Source organism: Thamnophis sirtalis, unplaced genomic scaffold (assembly GCF_051295495.1).
Source record: "Thamnophis sirtalis isolate CommonGarterSnake01/CBP01778 unplaced genomic scaffold, rThaSir2_p1.2 scaffold_8, whole genome shotgun sequence".
Classification (NCBI taxonomy): domain Eukaryota; kingdom Metazoa; phylum Chordata; class Lepidosauria; order Squamata; family Natricidae; genus Thamnophis; species Thamnophis sirtalis.
In genome coordinates, this window is record NW_028261388.1 from 55889264 (window position 1) to 55906971 (window position 17708).

Consider the following 17708-nt stretch of genomic DNA (forward strand, 5'->3'; position numbering starts at 1 on the left):
ATCAAATGCAATTTTATTTATTATATTAAATCTTTGCTTTCTAACAATTTTAAGCCAAAATGGCAACACACTGTAATGGGGGGAAGTGGAAATGTTAACGTATCAGGACTAAGAATATTCAAGCACTCAAAACTATTTTTATAGTAAGAAGTATGCATATTACTTCTTTCAAAAAAGACACAATAATTCAATATTATTTTCACAATGCAACTGCATCTTCGCTACATTTGAATCTTTCATAATTTATGAACTTCAAAAACCAAAATCCATCTCAGAAGAAAATTGGAATTCATAAAAACAAACAATTAAAACCAAAGTAAAACTTTTGTAAATAAGTCAAATTCTTAGGACATGTTTCTTCAGTTATATTTCTTATATGTAACAAGTGACTACCGCGACTACCATTCTGGCTTGGCTACCGCGACCATCGCTGGGCTGCTTGCCGGCTCGTTAGCCCGTTGATGCCACTGAAAGAACGCTGTGGCTAAGCTGCTCGGAGGACACCGCCCCCCAGCTGTTTTGGGGGGAGCTCCGACCCTGCTATGACTGCTATGACTGCCACCCTGACTACCGCAATCACCGGCGTGTTGATGCTGGCTGTTGCTGGCTTGATGTCCCGCTGGCTCAATGAGGCCGCTCTGAGAACGCCTCGGCTCAGCCTTCTGGTCTGTCTTGTCAGCGTGGACCGGGTGAAGGGGTGGTTGGCTTGGATGGGCGGGTTAGTGCCTAGGGTGATCGAGCGGCTAGCTTGTAGCCGCCATTACGGCCCTCCTGAACCTTCCCCCCCTTCAGCACTTTTCAATCTGCAATGGCCGTTTTTCCATCCTATTGGGTGTGTACGAGCTTTTGGGTCCTGCGGAACTAGATCAGCTGGCCCTTCGTTTTTAAGGAGGGGGGTTATGGGGGGGTCTGGTGCTGGACAGAGGTGGGCAATTGTTATCATTTGTTATCTCTGCTCTCCCCTTGGACGCCCCCTCCCCCATCTGACCGGACTTTCCGCTGTGGTAAGGCCCCCCCGGTTTGCCCTTTTTTGTGGCCGGGGGGGGGGCTTCTCTGTTTACTATCCTTATTATCTACCCTAGCTGGCTCCCCCAATTATGCTTCATCTTTATGGACTTGGCCTGTTGGACTTTTAGTTTTACATCCCTGCCCCCGGACTACGACCATTATCGTGACTATCATCGTCCATTACTACCTCAGGAACTCTATCCTAGCCATCTCGACTATTACTTCTCTTACATTAGACTATCAGAGAAAGAGGTCATTCTAGCTCCCTCATACCGTGCCGGCCTTGACCGGTCTACTGTGCTGTCGTTCCATGAACTCTATATTTCTACGTACGGACTACTCGCCCAACTCTAACATTCTTTTAATACCTGCGCAATTTCTCTTGTATGCAGTGTGGATGTGTATGATTGTGAGTGAATGATCTCACCTTTTAACTTATGTAATCCCTTTTTTATATTATATTGTTGTAACTTTTAAATTTTTGTAGGGGTGTGAGTGAGTGCTTGGGCGTGTAAGTGAGGATTGGGATTGGAACCGGGTTCCCCCACACTGAGTGCTTTGCAGAAGTGTTGGGGGGATCTGGGCCTATTCCCAATCTCAGGATGATTGATTCGAAGGGCCTGTCAGGGAACACGGGGGGCTATGGGGGTGGGTGGAGGGACCACGGACACGGGAGTGGGCCGGAACATTACGGTCTTAACAGGGAGGGGCAGATATGGCGGGGACTTTAGGGCTGGCCATTACCAGGGAAGGAGGGTTCGCTACGTCACAGAGATCCCTCCTTCTGGCCCTATTAGTCCCACTCCAAGGCCAGATGGCATGAGTAATCAGGACCCTGGTCTCAGGCTGCTGTCGCTAAATGCCAGGTCTGTAGTTCATAAGGCTCCCCTCATCCGGGACCTAATTTTAGATGAGGGGGCAGACCTGGCATGTATTACTGAAACCTGGCTGGGCCCGGAGGGAGGAGTCCCCCTCACTGAGATGTGCCCAGAGGGTTTTCAGGTGCTTCATCAGCCACGACCCCAGAAAAGGGGTGGGGGTGTGGCTATTGTTATCCGAGAGTCTCTAGCTCCTCGTAGGATCCCTGCTCCGGAGCTTGTCGGGTGTGAGTCCTTGCTGGTGAAGTTGGACCTCAAGGGTCAATTGGGCTTGCTGTTAACGTACCTGCCTCCCAACAGCGTTGCAACAGTCCTCCCCTCGCTCCTCGAGTCAGTAGCAGAGCTGGCAATTGAGTTTCCCCAGGTTTATGGTTCTGGGGGACTTCAATCTGCCTTCGCTCGTCGAGCACTCTGATGGAGCGCAGGAGTTCATGGCTTCCATGACAGCCATGGGCTTGGCCCAAGTAATCCGGGGCCTCGGCGGGTCACACGCTCGACCTCGTATTCCTCTCGGAGCAGTGGAGTTGTGATCTTGGTTTGAGGGGTAGTGAGATCTTACCCCTGTCATGGTCGGACCACTACCTACTGAGGCTTGACTTTCGAAGACCAAACCCCCACTGTAGGGAGGAGGAACCGATTAGGTGGTTCCACCCCAGGCGCCTTATGGACCCTTTGGGCTTTCAGACGGCGCTTGGCATTGTTCCTGATTCTCTCGCCCGCAGTCCGGCGGAGACTCTGGTTGCTGCTTGGAATTCAGCAGCGTCAGAGGCTCTCAACCGGATTGCGCCTTTACGGCCGATCCGAGGCAGTGAATCCAGGAGGGCTCCTTGGTTTACTGAGGAACTCCGGGAGATGAAGCGCCAAAAGAGATGCCTAGAGCAACGATGGAGATCCAGTAAGTCCGAGTCAGACCAAGCACTATTAAGATCCTGCATCAGAGTCTACCTTCGGGCAATTAGGACGACAAAAATAATACATATTGCCACTCTGATAGCTTCCGCTGAGTCGCGCCCAGCCACCTTGTTCAGGATAACCCGTTCCCTCCTGAATAGGAGGGATACGAGCGATCCTTTGCAAGGCAGAGCTGAGGAATATGTCCAATTTCTCGCGGATAAAATTGCTCAGCTTCGGGCGGACCTGGACTCCAATTGCGCAGAGCCAGCTGAGGCACCAGGGGAGAATCTGGAGCGACATCTCTGGATTGATTTCCAACCTGTTACCCCTGAGGAAGTGGACAAGGCCATGGGAGCTGAGTGCCTCCACATGTGTGCTGGGCCCATGCCCCTCCTGGCTGGTGGCTAACAGCAGGGAGGTGACACGGGGCTGGATCCAGGCGATAGTTATCGCCTCCCTTCGGGAGGGGTTCTTTCCCCTCGCTTTAAAGGCGGCAGTGGTGAGACCCCTCCTGAAGAAGTCATCCTTGGATTCAGCCGTTTTAAATAACTACCGTCCAGTCTCCAACCTCCCCTTTGTGGGGAAGGTTGTTGAGAAAGTGGTGGCCTCTCAGCTCCGGTGGTCCTTGGAGGAAACCGATTATCTAGATCCCTTTCAGTCGGGATTTAGGCCTGGCTACAGCACTGAAACCGCTTTGGTCGCGCTGACCGATGATCTCTGGAGAGCCAGGGACGGGGGTCATGCCTCCGTCCTAGTGCTCCTTGACCTCTCAGCGGCCTTCGATACCATCGACCATGGTATCCTTCTGCGACGACTGCGGGAGGTGGGGGTGGGAGGCACTGTCCTACGGTGGTTCTCCTCTTACCTCTCGGACAGGTCGCAGTCGGTGTTGGTCGGGGGGCAGGCCCCTGAATTATGGGGTGCTGCAGGGTTTGGTCCTGTCCCCCCTCCTGTTTAATATCTACATGAAGCCGCTGGGTGAGATCATTCGACGGCATGGGATAAAATATCATCAGTATGCGGACGATACGCAATTGTATCTGTCCGCCCCGTGCCAACTCAGCGAAGCGGTTGACGTGATGTGTCAGTGCCTCAAGGCTGTTAGGGTCTGGATGGGGGTTAACAAGCTTGCACTCAATCCGGATAAGACCGAGTGGCTGGTGTGTTTCCCTCCCACTAATTGGCCAAGTATTCCATCTCTCAGGCTGGGGGGTCAAACAGTACGCCCCTCAGACAGGGTTCGCAATTTGGAGTCCTCCTGGACCCACAGCTGACTTTTGAACATCATCTGTCGGCTGTGACCAGGGGGGCATTTGCCCAGGTTCGCCTGGTGCACCAATTGCGTCCCTACCTGAACCGGGAGGCCCTCACAACAGTCACTCGTGCCCTTGTGACCTCAAGACTGGACTACTGCAACGTGCTCTACATGGGGCAGCCCTTGAAGAGCATTTGGAGACTTCAGCTTGTCCAGAATGCAGCCGCGCGAGCGATTGTTACACCTATCCTCCGCGAGCTGCACTGGCTGCCTATTGGTCTTCGGATACGCTTCAAGGCGCTAGTCGTCACTTACAAAGCCCTTCATGGTATTGGACCTGGATACTTGAGAGACCGCCTACTGCCAATTACCTCCAATAGACCAATTAGATCCCACAGATTAGGCCTCCTCCAAATTCCATCCACTGGCCAATGCCGACTGGCGACCACCCGGAGGAGGGCCTTCTCTGTGGCTGCTCCGGCCCTTTGGAACGAGCTCCCCGTGGAGATTCGGACCCTCACCACCCTCCAGGCCTTCCGCAAAGCCCTTAAAACCTGGCTGTTCCAACAGGCCTGGGGCTAATGAGTTTTTGTCCCCTCTCGAATGGTATGGTTGTTGAGTGTTTTAAATTGTGGTATTGTTTTGTTCGTGTTCTTTTTTTCTTATTTGTACCCCCCCCCCCTGACTTGGTTGTGAGCCGCCCTGAGTCCCCTCCGGGGAATAGGGCGGCATAGAAATATAATAAACTCAATTCAACTCAACAAGTCAAGAGCTTTAAAAAATAATAACATGGAGCAGAAATATCAAAATCCATGTTTTGCTCTTACTCATTCTGGATGTCTCCTATCCACAATACAAGTGGGCCTTTGCTTAAAAGAGAACCCAGAGAAGTGCAGAACTGTTTACCCAAGTTATTTATTTTGTTTCCAGCAAAATTTCCAGTTTTCAGTTTTTTAATGTTCAGCCATTATACAATATTGGCATGTTTTCAATATCTAAATTATAAAAATAAAAGAGGGCAATACTTTTACATCATTATAATATAAATAGCTTACAACTTCAGAAGATGGTATTCTCAGTGCAAAGACAATTATGAGGGGAATACAAGACATGGAAACTTATGAATAAAAATGCCCCCACTTCAAATTGAAGATTTTTTTATAGAAAGTTACACTGCAACATTTTAGACAATTTAGAAACAACATGAAAGTCTATCTTAAGGAGACAAAATAAGTGATCCTTGTTCAATTTAGTATGGTACAGTTAAAAACTATTATTTCTTAATAAGTGACAATTGAAACATTGTTACCAATATATTTGTATGTCCATGAATTATTTATTATCATACTAACAACCAGGCCTACCAAAATGACCATTGTCCTAGTGGCTTAAAGCCCAAAGGAAGATTCTAGTGTCTCTTTTTAAATTAGCTAGCACTATACAAAATCATAAATACAGGATAAACAGTAACTATCTTTTCAGTTTCCCTGACTGACCCTGGAAATAGAAAGAATGTGGTACAGAAGCAATGAAGAACAAGAAATATGACAGTGCCAAATTGAATCAGCTAGGCTAATAATCAAAGAGAATGCTTGTGCCTAGACCACTATGGGTGAGGTTCTAGGCTAGGGTAAAATGAGCTGTGATCTATTGTTGGCTGTCTCCACTTATATTATCTCCCTGTCCCTAGAATAATGTAAGAGGCAATTTGCAGGAGTCACCCACTATGCTGGTAGGTTCAAATTTGGAAAGCACAAAATGAAATGAAAGTCTACAGTCAGCAATGAAAAAAAGGTTTACAACTTATGTTACTCCATAGCTAATCCTTCTAAAAATCTTAGGACACAGGAAAGTACCAGGAAAGGAGAAGGCAGTGGTAATGTTCTTTTTGTCCCTTTCCAATGCAGTAAGCTTATATAGTGTGGGAAAACAGACAGAGCCTTCTGCCCAGCAACCTTTCACCCAGACAATTCTACTGTTAATATAACTTCTATTGTTTTGATATAAATATTTACAAAAAATGAAGTCACTCCACCCTTTACTAGATTTTTAAACTAAGGTCATTTCTGATGTTAAAAATAAAATTTTAAAGATTATTCTCACTGTCACTAAAATAAGAGGTTGTCAAATGAAGAATAAAATAGACCAAGGCACTTGATTTTGCCTTAACAAGTTATGATATGGAAAATATAAATTCTGAACTATATTCCTTAGCTATTAGGTAAGATTCTAATTAAGGGAGAGTTATTACGTAGTAAATCCACCCACTCCTTACAAATATTCCAGATATTAAACTCAGTATTTCTAAGATACTTGATATATCACAAGCATAGAAATTATGAGATGCTATTTATGGTTGGGATTCATGTGCAGGAGTGCCAAGCATGTAAACCATTTAATTACAATGACTAAATATATTAGAAAGCAGGTATAAATATTTTATAAATTATTACACAGCCTAAAAGTATGCTTGAAAAAAATTAATGATATCCTCAGTAAGAGTCTTACATTTCCCCATCTAATACTCTGAGGTCCTCAAGCAGTTCTTGGGCCAGAATTTTTAGATCTTTATTACAGCTCTTTGACAGCAAAAGGATACGTGGAAGTGGTAGGGAGTCACGTATTTCAAGATGTGATTTAGTTAATATCTCTGGCTCCATAATCATGGACTGGAGAAGTCGTAATACATGAAAACATACTTCTGGATCTGGATCTAAAAGAAAAAAAAGAAAATAGTATAGCTATATGGCTTTAAAGAATGGTCACCATATAAATACAATAAATGGAAATAATAAATAATTACCATTGTTATAATTTAAAGAAGCAAAGTTCTGAATTATTCCAGTGAAGTCCTTCTAAAACTATTTTTTCAGCTGCTCATTTATAATGTTCTCTACATTAAATCCACAAAGCACAGAGATAGCAGTGCTACCTTTAATATCCACTGACCCTGAACCCAATGTTAAAATGCTCTCTGGCTCAATATGTTTGGTAAAAACCCTAAATTGGAACACTATTCCAGACAACTGGAATTCTGATTGTGTCAATAGATGCAATTACAATAACGGTAAGGCCAATCAGCATGTTTAGGTTCCTTTTTCTCTTATTCTGTAATGCATGGAGAGACATTTTTAAACAGGCTGGTTAGGATTCCGTACATCAGACAAAAGGGGGGAAAACAAAAGAAAAAAAACCTGGATTTTTTTTTATATCTAGTAATTGTAACTCTGGGATCACATTTTCAGGTATCATATTCTACTCTGAATTAATGTTAAATAATTTAAAGGAAATGTTTATATACTCCTACTTCAAAATTTCCTGGTTATTTAAGGTATTTATGAGAATTATAAAATGTCCAGTAAAATCTGATGTAACTAGCTTTTAAATATTAACAGGTGCAACTGATACGGCAAAATGAGATTGTAATCACGTGTGTCATTGGCATTATATTCCCAGATGAACTACTCTCTGAAATGACACTTATGTAATTGCACTACATCAATGCCAAACTGTTAATCATCAGTAGATCCTGGAAGTATATGAATTCAGTTAACATATGACTAACATTCCTTGATAGAGGCAGAGCTTAGCATGTTACCAAGTAATGACTGCCAGAATCAAGCATCACTATGTTTTCTATTTTTTCTCAGAAACTAGAAGATCACGAGTTCTCCTGCTAGTTGGATGTCTTTGGACCAGTCATTTTCTGACAGCCCTAGGAAGAAAACAATGGCAAGTTACTTCTAAAATCTTGCCAAGATATTTTCCAGGCAGTTGCCAGGAGTCACACTGATTTAAAGGTACAAAAAATAAAAATGACAAAAGTCCGCTATAGACAATCTAACAATAGAGTCCTACACCTGAATAATGCAAACATAGCTAAGATGGCTCACTAAATTCAGTAGAACTAATGAATGTAAGAAAACATATAAATATGAAATAAGAGATCATGGACAGAGAGAATAAAGTCAAAAGAAAAATATTTTTGTAGATAGTTTAAGAGCTTGAATATGGGACAAGTTTACCTAACTACAGGTAGTCCTCAACTTACAACCACAATTTATGTTGCTAAGTGAGAAATTTGTTAAGTGAGTTTTGCCCCATTTTACAACTTTTCTCACCACCTTTGTTAAGTGAATCACTGCAGTTTTTAAATTAGCAACACAGCTGTTAAGTGAATCTGGTTTCCCCATTAACTTTACTTGTCAAAAGGTTGCACAAAGGGATGACTCTAGGACACTGCAACTGTCATAAATGTGAGTCAGTGGTCAAGCATCCAAATATAAATTATGTGACCATGGAGATGCTGCCACAGTCATAAGTGTGAAAAATGGTCATAAGACACTTTTTGGAGTGCCATTGTAACTTCAAATGGTCACTAAATGAACTGTTGGTCGAGGATTACCTATACCTACTAAACCTCAAGAATTGTATGGATAGAGGTAATAATTTTACCAGGTATTATCTGTAAAAACAATGGAAAAGGTAAAGTAAAACAAGAATTAAACTGGAGATACATATTTTGAGATATTTGTAAATTATTTCCTCTTTTAATTCCCAGTATCTCTTGTGAGTGTTTAGCAGAGGTGGGTTTCTGCTGGTTCACCCCAGATTGGGCAAACCAGTAGTAGCAGCAGTGGGAGGCTCCACCCACCTGCCCAGACACTTCTGTGCATGCTCAAGTGCGCACATGAACAAACCGGTAGTAAAATAAATTGAAACCCACCACTGGTGTTTAGGTCAGATAGCTATGCACTTAAAACCTGGAGAGAGTCACAACGAGAGTAGAGAGGACTTCCAGTGAATTTGGCCAACTGACCAGGGAACTGAGTTCCCTAAGTTTATATAACTATCCTGTGCCGGGGAGTTATATAGTTAGCAGTTTGAAAGCAGACAAATGCAAGTAGATAAATAGGTACCCCTTTGGTGGGAAAGGTATCTACTCTGTGATGTCACGCTATCCACACGACCACAGAAAGGTCTTCGAACAGCGCTCGCTCAATGGCCCTTGAAATGGAGATGAACAACCCCCCCCCCCAATAGTTGGCAACGATTAGCGGAATAAAATCCGCATGGACTTCTTTACCTCTACCTGGGTTAGGGAGAGTCCCAGAATCACCCTCAAGTGGCAGCTTGTGAGAAGTCTCTGGAGTGGCACTTTGAAGTTCTCAGGTGAGTTGTCCAGCTGAGAGGTGGGGCTGCAATCACTTCATTGTTGAAAAAGCAGCCATTTGGGGATTTATTTTTCAAATAGAAAATAAGTTGTACCTTTCACTTTTTAAACACTTTATTTGATTATTATCTTTACTAAACTAAAAAAGGCTCTTTTTGGTCACAGACTGCTACTTCTTTTTGAAAATCTGTGCCATTTTGGACATTGTTTTTTAGATCAGCCGGGAGCTACCAGATGATCTAAAAAAGTTTTTTAAGAAAAGTATTTATTCTTTGACCAGCAGAGAAAGCAAAAGTGATAAACCAATATTGAAAGTATCTAAGTCATCACTGGCAGCAATAGAAATCAAATAACAAACTAAACTTTCAATGTCAGGGCTCTAGAACAGTATTATATATATATAGTGCAGTCCTATGAATTGTTAGTTACAAATAAATCATATAGTACTGTGTTCAGTGATCTTCTCTGCTTAAGATTGCAACCTCCATTCCTATGTACATTTAAAGATAAAGGTTCCTCTCACACATATGTGCTAGTTAGTTCCCAACTTTAGGGGACAGTGCTCATCTCCGTTTCAAAGCCGAAGAGCCAGCGCTGTCTGAAGACACCTCCATGGTCATGTGGGCGGCATGATTAAATGCCAAATGTGCATAGAATTCTGTTATCCTCCCATCAAAGTGGTCTCTATTTTCCTACTTGCATTTTTACGTGCTTTCGAACTGCTCGGTTAGCAGAAGCTGGGACAAGTAATGGGAGCTCACTCCGTTATGTGGTGCTAGGGATTTGAACCGACGAACTGCCGATCTTTCTGATTGACAAGTTCAGCATCTTAGCCACTGGGTCCCTTTTTATGTACAGTACATTTATTTGACAATATATTCCAATGAAAATAATCACATATCTATATAAGCATGAATAATATTGTGATTTTAAATCAGAAATAATGCATGGAGAGCCAATGAGCATAATAGTAAAGACATTCAGTTGCAAATCAGGAAGCCCTCTGATTTCAATGCTGCTTCTGCTTCAACTCACTGATACAACTATGTGCTTTCTTAGCTTCATTCATTCCATGTGCAATATTAAAAATGGCAACACTGAAAACTATCAGTGAAAATAGAAACCTATTACAAGGATTACAAGATAATGTATCTATGAATATTTTAAAGGGCAGTAACCATAAATATAATAAAATACTAATACATTATATTATTATTAACATCATTCATCATTACATATCAGAATCTAAACCTTGGCTGTGCTCTGTATCACATGCTAATTATAACCCTGATGTGTTTTTCCTCAGAGCTCATCCTGTTTCTCTTTCTTTCCTTATATAAACCTCCTATCTTTTACACTGATCCTAAAATACACAATTTCTTGACAACATTTTAGGTATATAAAATATTGTTCTAATAAATCTAGAGCAGCAATTTTAAGAAAGTAATGTCATTGAGTATTTTAAACTTCTATTTATTGTAGAATAAATAGTGCACTTTTAGAATAAATAGTACACTTACCATTCAGGAGCCACCAGATTAATGGGAAGAATCCTGTATTTTCACTGATGTACTTCACACCTTTCATGTTGATACTAATATTATATAAGGACATCAGCATCAGCCTGCAATAAAAGTTTTAAAAGTGACTGAAATGCATAAATGTATTTTCTGGCAAAGTTTACATTGCACCTTTTCATTTGATGATCTTCAAGATACTGTAGTAGCATGTATACACATAAAGATAAAGGTTCCCCTTGCTTGTGCTAGTCGTTCCTAACGCTTCGTTTCAAAGTCGAAGAGCCAGCGCTGTCCGAAGACGTCTCCGTGATCATGTGGCCGACATTTGCATATGAGTAAAACTATAGCTTTGAAATAAACATGAGTCATATTATAGACATGAGTCATATTATAGAAAGTATTATTAGAAAGAAAAAGTGACATCCATAAAAATAAATGTGTTTTTAAAGGAAGTTTCCAGTTGTAGTATTGTTTCAATCAGTTAGTATAATTAACAGATGATTTCTTTAAAATTCATTCAGGAATTGAGAATGAACAATGGTCTTGATTTGAAAAGCCAATGCCTCTATAAATTAGAACTGGAGAAATCTTTTCAAAGAAGAGCTGCTGTAAGGCTAACACAGGATAAATATGTCATGGCCAGAATACAAGTCTCAGTGCATCTTGTCTGTTACTGTCAGCAACCCTAAGAGTTTCATAAAAATTGTACAACCACAAACTGGATGTAATTGTACAACTTAAACCTTTGTTGTATGCAAAATTTATTAACAAATAAATCAATTGCTGCAGGAGAAGAACTTTTTAACTGTCAGATCCTTTTAGGATACCTTTCAAAATAACTATAGAATTTTCTCAGTTTGGAAGAAAATAATGTCTTATTTCTGGATACTTTATATTGAAATAGCTCTACCAATTATTTTAAGATGTCAATGAAATCAGTTACATATAACTATTGCTCCTTTCTCTTCTGGACAAACTACCTATTTAGAAACTGATGAACTAAATTTCAGTATTTTGTAGATTGTTTTAGATTATCATTGAATTTTTATTCGTTAACATATAATTAACTATGACAACAATAATGAAATGATAACCTCAATTAGTGTAAGTAACTTGGTTATAAATTGTAAATTGGGACTTGGCGAAAAGACCTATAAATTTTATTAATAATTTTTTGTTTAGATCTTGTTATAAAGGTATAATTCCTTTGGGTTTGAAGAGAGGAGATGTGATATAAATTGTAAATAATTTCTCGTTAACCACAATAATAATGAAATGTTAATGGATATTTTTTGTGATTAATAAGTAGGAATGTTAGTATTTTGTAGATTGTTTTAGATTGTTATTAAATGTTCATTCATTAACATATAATTAACTAGGATAAAGTAATGAAATGATAACCTTAATTAGTAAAAATAACTTGGATATAAATTGTAAATTGGGACAAAGGGAAAAGACCTATAAATTTTATTAATAAATTCTTGCTTAGATCTTGCTATAAAGGTATAATTTCTTTTGGGCCTGATGAGAGGAGAGGTGATAATTTTTAGTTAACTACAATAACAAGGAAATGTTAATGGATAATGTTTAATGATGTGTGTGTGTGTGTGTGTGTGTGTTGTATTTGTAAAAGCAAATTGGATATAAGCGTGAGTTGGGGGGAAAGAGGGGGGGAATGCTTAGATATTAACTGATTTTTATTCAGAATATGTTATAAAGGTGTAATGTTATTGGAGGTTTATTGAAATTGCAAATGAATGCCAGTAGGTGGTTGTGTCTTTAAATACAAATGATCTTAGATAAAAGCATGTTTATATAATTGTAATTAAATGAGAATTGTGGTACAGTGATAGTAAAATACATAAAAAAATTTGATTTAAAATGTACAATTCAATTTGAATGAAGTATATGTAATGATTGTGGAAAAAACGCACGAAATGTATTTGTAACCAATTCTACAAGATGTAACAAAGGATTATTCTTTTTCTGTGTTTTTGTTTAATTAAAGCAATAAAACTTTAAAAAAAAAAAGAAACTGATGAACTGATTATTTCTATTCTCCCAAAAGTTAATCATAAGAAATCTAAGAAATGCTGTGCAAGCAAATACTGTACATTTTACGTCAGAAACATACCATGGTGGGATGAATCTAGAATATATGCCATTTAAAAAGAAATAAATACCAGATACCAAGCTGTCATACTACAAGGAGAGGGGTAAGTAACAGCCATAATATTCATGAAATGGGAATTGTTTTCCTATCTAACAGTTGTACTGGAGATAGACACTATGAACACAGATAGGGAGAAATATAAATCTTCCTCTCATTTAAAATTCTGATACTAACCGCCATAATCAGGAATGAAGGTATTATTGCTCAAAATATCTGGAGCCAGAGGGGAGGGAGGAGAAATATTATTAGTTTTTTTATGCCTAAGTAACTTGCTTCTCATGGAATTGCTGTCCAAGCTGGCTCTTTACCTGAATAATTTCATCAGGAGAATGTGTATCTAAGGAAGAATGAAAGACAGAGCTATTGTTCATTACTAATACAATGTACTTTGTATTAGTACCTGTTTGATCAGGAGCTAGCTAAAATCTTATTCCTCCCTTAAAGGCAGGAAACAGAATAGTATCCCAAAGAAACTTCTTTCTTCAGAATAAATCATCAGTTTTACTCCTACCTTATTTCATCCTAGATAACACAGTTGCATCATAGTCTTCCATGTGATTCAACTTTTATAGAAGAGCAGACTCACATGGGAGAGGCGTTTCTGACCACATTTTAAAGAAAAATAAGACATGTCACATCACATGGCTCATTTTGGAATCTCCAGTCTTTTCTTTTTTTTTTTACTTAAGATTAGTTTAAAGGATCAAATACAGTAGTTCTTCACTATGACTATAATGGAGCCCAGAATTTTCGTATGTCATGAGGATCATAAGTTGAGATACCCACATGACCAACATGATTTTACAACATTTTATGCAGTGGTTGTTATATGACTGCCAGACTTAAAGCAAATGCGGCAATTATTAAGTTAGTGCCATGGTTATTAAATGGATCCATTATCTGCAATGGGTGTTTTTTGCCAGAATCCAGAAGTAAACATTAGTTCCCACTAAAAAATATTGCAAATTGTGATCCTATGATCACAGGATGCCACAAACTGCCATAAATGTGGGCAACTGTCTAAGCACCCAAAGTGCAATCACATGACAAGGGAGTCACTCATTTTAAAAGAGTGCTTCAATGAGTATGAAGTTACTCTGAGAAAACATTACGAACATGTACAGTGAGAAATTATTTTTAAACTGCTCCAAAAGTAAAAAGTGGGCTTTACATACAACAGCAATAACAGATACACATTGGCAGTCTAGCCTCTCTAACTTGTAGATCAGCATGCTTATATGAAGAGTAGTTTCAAAACATTCAGATCCACATCAGGAACAGTTAAGAAAAGGCTTCCTTACACAGAAATACAGTACCTGGATTATTTGAAACCTCTTTATTTCCTTACAGAACATCTGGTTAATTATCATGTTCTTCTAATTATTGTAATAATTCAATCTCTGAAGTGAAATCCCATCACATTTCACTGCCCATATTTCTCATTCTTTTCATATCACTTCCCTTTACTTCGCCATAGAAGTAGTACATCTCATACTTGTATAGTTTAAGAGGACTACTTTAATGTGCCGTGTACTAACCAAATAGGTACTGGAAGAGCCAATAGCCCTGAATCTAACAATTGTTTGCCTCTTTCCCGTAAGTACTCCTTTACCAGAACAGGTAAAGATACAAAATAATGAGTAGGTAGGTGCTCCTTCAAGTTCTTGCCTAAAGGACAAGTTTCTGCAGTTTTCTTGGCAAGATTTTTGGAAGTGATTTGCTACTGCCTTCTTCCCAGGGCTCAGCCCAAAGCCACCCAGCTAGCTTTGTGCCTAAGGTGGAACTACAAGTGATTGCCTTTCATTAAAGAAATGGCATATGTGGCAAAGTCATAGATGTCAAGTGTTGTTGTCAACCAATTGCATCCAATAGTTTTTATGTTTCAATGTTAACTTGACAGTTTGATGTGGTAGAGCATCAATGTTAATATATCTTCATCTGAAGTATAACTATATGCCACGCAAGAATGCAGTAATCTGTTTGAAAATCAGCAAACTCGTAGAGAAATAGACAAATCACTCTGGGCAATTCTGCTAAAGCAGTGTTTTTCAACCACTGTGCCGCGGCACACTAGTGTGCCGTGACATAGTGTAAGGTGTGCCGTGGGAAAAACACCCGCCTATAGTCAATATAGGCACAGAGTTAAAAAAATTTAACATTTTCTAATGGTGGTGTGCCTCGTGATTTTTTTCATGAAAAAAGTGTGCCTTTGCACAAAAAAGGTTGAAAAACACTGTGCTAAAGGACCCTGGGAGAATTTCTCATGACCTGCATGGTATGGTTTATGAATAAAAATAGAGAACAACAGTAAAGAGCACATTATCTAAACCTGGAGGTACAGCAGGTACTTGTAAAAAGAGAGGGGAAAAAAGGAATGGGTTCTTTTGAGAGCTTTGTAATTCTCATGCCTTCTTCTCAATACAGAAAGGAGATAGTAATGGTTTTAAGTGTTTTTTCCTTCTTCCTTCATGGGTTATAACAAAAACCACAGTGCCTGGAGGCTCTGCTCCATGCCAGATTTCATTTTGTAGACATGTCATGTCTACATATAGAAGTACTCATAAAGTCACCTTGTGGAATAACATTGTGCAAAAAACTCCCTTATATGCTGTTTTCTTACTATAATTACCTATCATCTGAATTCTCTAATTTGAAGTTAGAAAGATACTACTCCAAGTTGCAAGATTTATCTGAATTTGCTTTCCTGTGGGTTTAAGAAAGTATTCTTTGATGGCCGCAAAATGGAAGTCTAGTTCCCTATCTCAGCAGTCAATTGGAAATAAATAAATAAATAAATAAATAAATAAATAAATAAATAAATAAATAAATAAATAAATAAATAAATAAAAGCCTTTATTGTCATTGTACATCATGTATACAACAAAATTGGTTTAGCCCAGTGATGGCGAACCTATGCCACATGGAGCCATTTGTTAGTGCATGCAAAGCATTGCCATGTCAGCTCCAATGCGCATGCACACACTGGCCAACTGACTTCAGCTTTCATTTTCGGCCTTTTTTGCCTTTCAGAGGCTTCCCTGAAGGCAAAAAACAACCCACTGGGCAAACCAGTAGTTCGGGAACAGCTTTCCAGTTTGAGCATTGGGCCGTTTTTCTCCTTCCGGAGGTTTCAGGGAAGCCACCTGAGGGCAAAAAACAGCCCCACGGGCAAACGAGAAGTCCATTCCCGAACGGACCATTGGGTTGCCCATAGGACCATTTTTCGCCTTCAGGAGCCTTCAAGAGGCTTCCCTGGAGCCTCTGGAGGGAGAAAAGCAGCTGTACGGGCAACCCGGAAGTTCGGGAAGCCTCCTGAAGCCCCCAGAGGGCCTCCAGGGGAGGGGGCGTGAAGGCCTAGAAAGCCTCTGGAGCCTGGGGACAGAGAAAACAGGTCCATCATGCGCCAAGAGGGGAGAGGGTTGGGGTTGTGAAGATAGAATTATGAGCGTGGGCACCCCCACGCACGACCCCCCTGCGCTCTCCCTGCTTTTGGCATACAATGAGAAAAAGGTTAGCAATCCATAACAGAAAATACATGACAATACAATTCCCAATTTATACAAGTACCGTATTTTTCGAACTATAAGACACACCAGTGTGTAAGACGCACCAAGATTTCAAAGAGGTAAGTAAGAAAAAAAAAGTTTTGCCTTCCCTCAGCCCCCAGCAGCACTCTGCAGGCTTCAGCAGGGCTGGGGTAAGGCAAAAAAGCTTCAATTTTTGCAAAAAATGGGCTGTTTTTTTGCAAAAACTGGGATATTTTTGCCTTGCCCCAGCCCTGCTGAAGCCTGCAGAATGCTGCTGGGGGCTGAGGGAAGGCAAAAAAAACCCTCCATTTTTGTGAAAAATGGCCCATCTTTCACAAAAATGGGATGCGGGGGCAGGGCTTCAGAAGGCCAAAAATGGCTATATTAGATGTATAAGACACACCAATATTTCCAATATTTTTCTTATACTCTGAAAAATACGGTAATTGGGAAAAGAAAAAAAACTTGTCATACATTTCCATATGTACATGGAGTGATTGTGATTGTCTTTAGGTGTCTGACAACCCATGAGTAGAAGCTGTTTTTAAACGTGTTTGTCCGGCTGGCTATACTTCAATGTCTTCTGCCTGATGGTAAGAATGAAGAGACACTGGCCAGGGTGTGAATCATTCCTAAGTATCTTCCTTACTCTGCTGAAACAGCGAGACTTGGTGATATCATCCAGTGGTGTTAGAGGGCAACCAACGGTTTCCGAATTGATCACTCTCTGTAGTGCCTTCTTGTCCACAGCTGTTAAACCAGTGTACCATACTGTTATACAGTATGTGAGGACACTTTCTATCGTGGACTGATAGAAAGAAGTCTTCAGCCATTTTTCCAACTGATTTTTCAGCAGGACTCTAAGGAAATGAAGTCTCTGTTTAGCTTTACTAACCAGGTGAGATCTTGACTAATGAGCACTCCCAAGAATTTAAATGAAACCCTCTCCACATGGCCCCCCTTGATATACAATGAGGCATGTTCTTCTCTGTGCTTCCAGAAATCCAACATCATCTCCTTAGTATTTAGATGTAGCTTGTTTTCTGAACACCATGTAGATACCTTCTGAACTTCTTCCCTGTATGTTGATTCATCACCTCCATTTATAAGACCCAGCACCGTTGTGTCATCTGCAAACTTTATCATGATGTTGGATGGATTCAAGGATATGAAGTTGTGTATACAGCAAGCACAGCTGGGACTGAGCATGCAGCTCTGAGGGGAGCCTGTGCTGAGCTTCAGGGTGGAAGATGTCAAGGACCCAACCTTTACTGTTTGTG

At 40.4% G+C, this 17708-nt stretch overlaps 1 protein-coding gene across 1 annotated transcript in view; it reads right to left on the minus strand.

The window, feature by feature from the left end:
• Nucleotides 1–4982: 4982 nt before the first annotated feature.
• Nucleotides 4983–17708, minus strand: part of HSF2BP (heat shock transcription factor 2 binding protein) — a 43878-nt gene continuing 31152 nt past the window's right edge. Inside the window, exons 7-8 of the mRNA XM_087722099.1 lie at nt 10729–10832; nt 4983–6748 (exon numbers count right to left, since the gene is read on the minus strand). Coding sequence (XP_087578225.1) covers nt 6540–6748; nt 10729–10832 — 313 coding nt within the window. The 3' untranslated portion in view covers nt 4983–6539. The remainder of the gene's footprint in view (nt 6749–10728; nt 10833–17708) is intronic.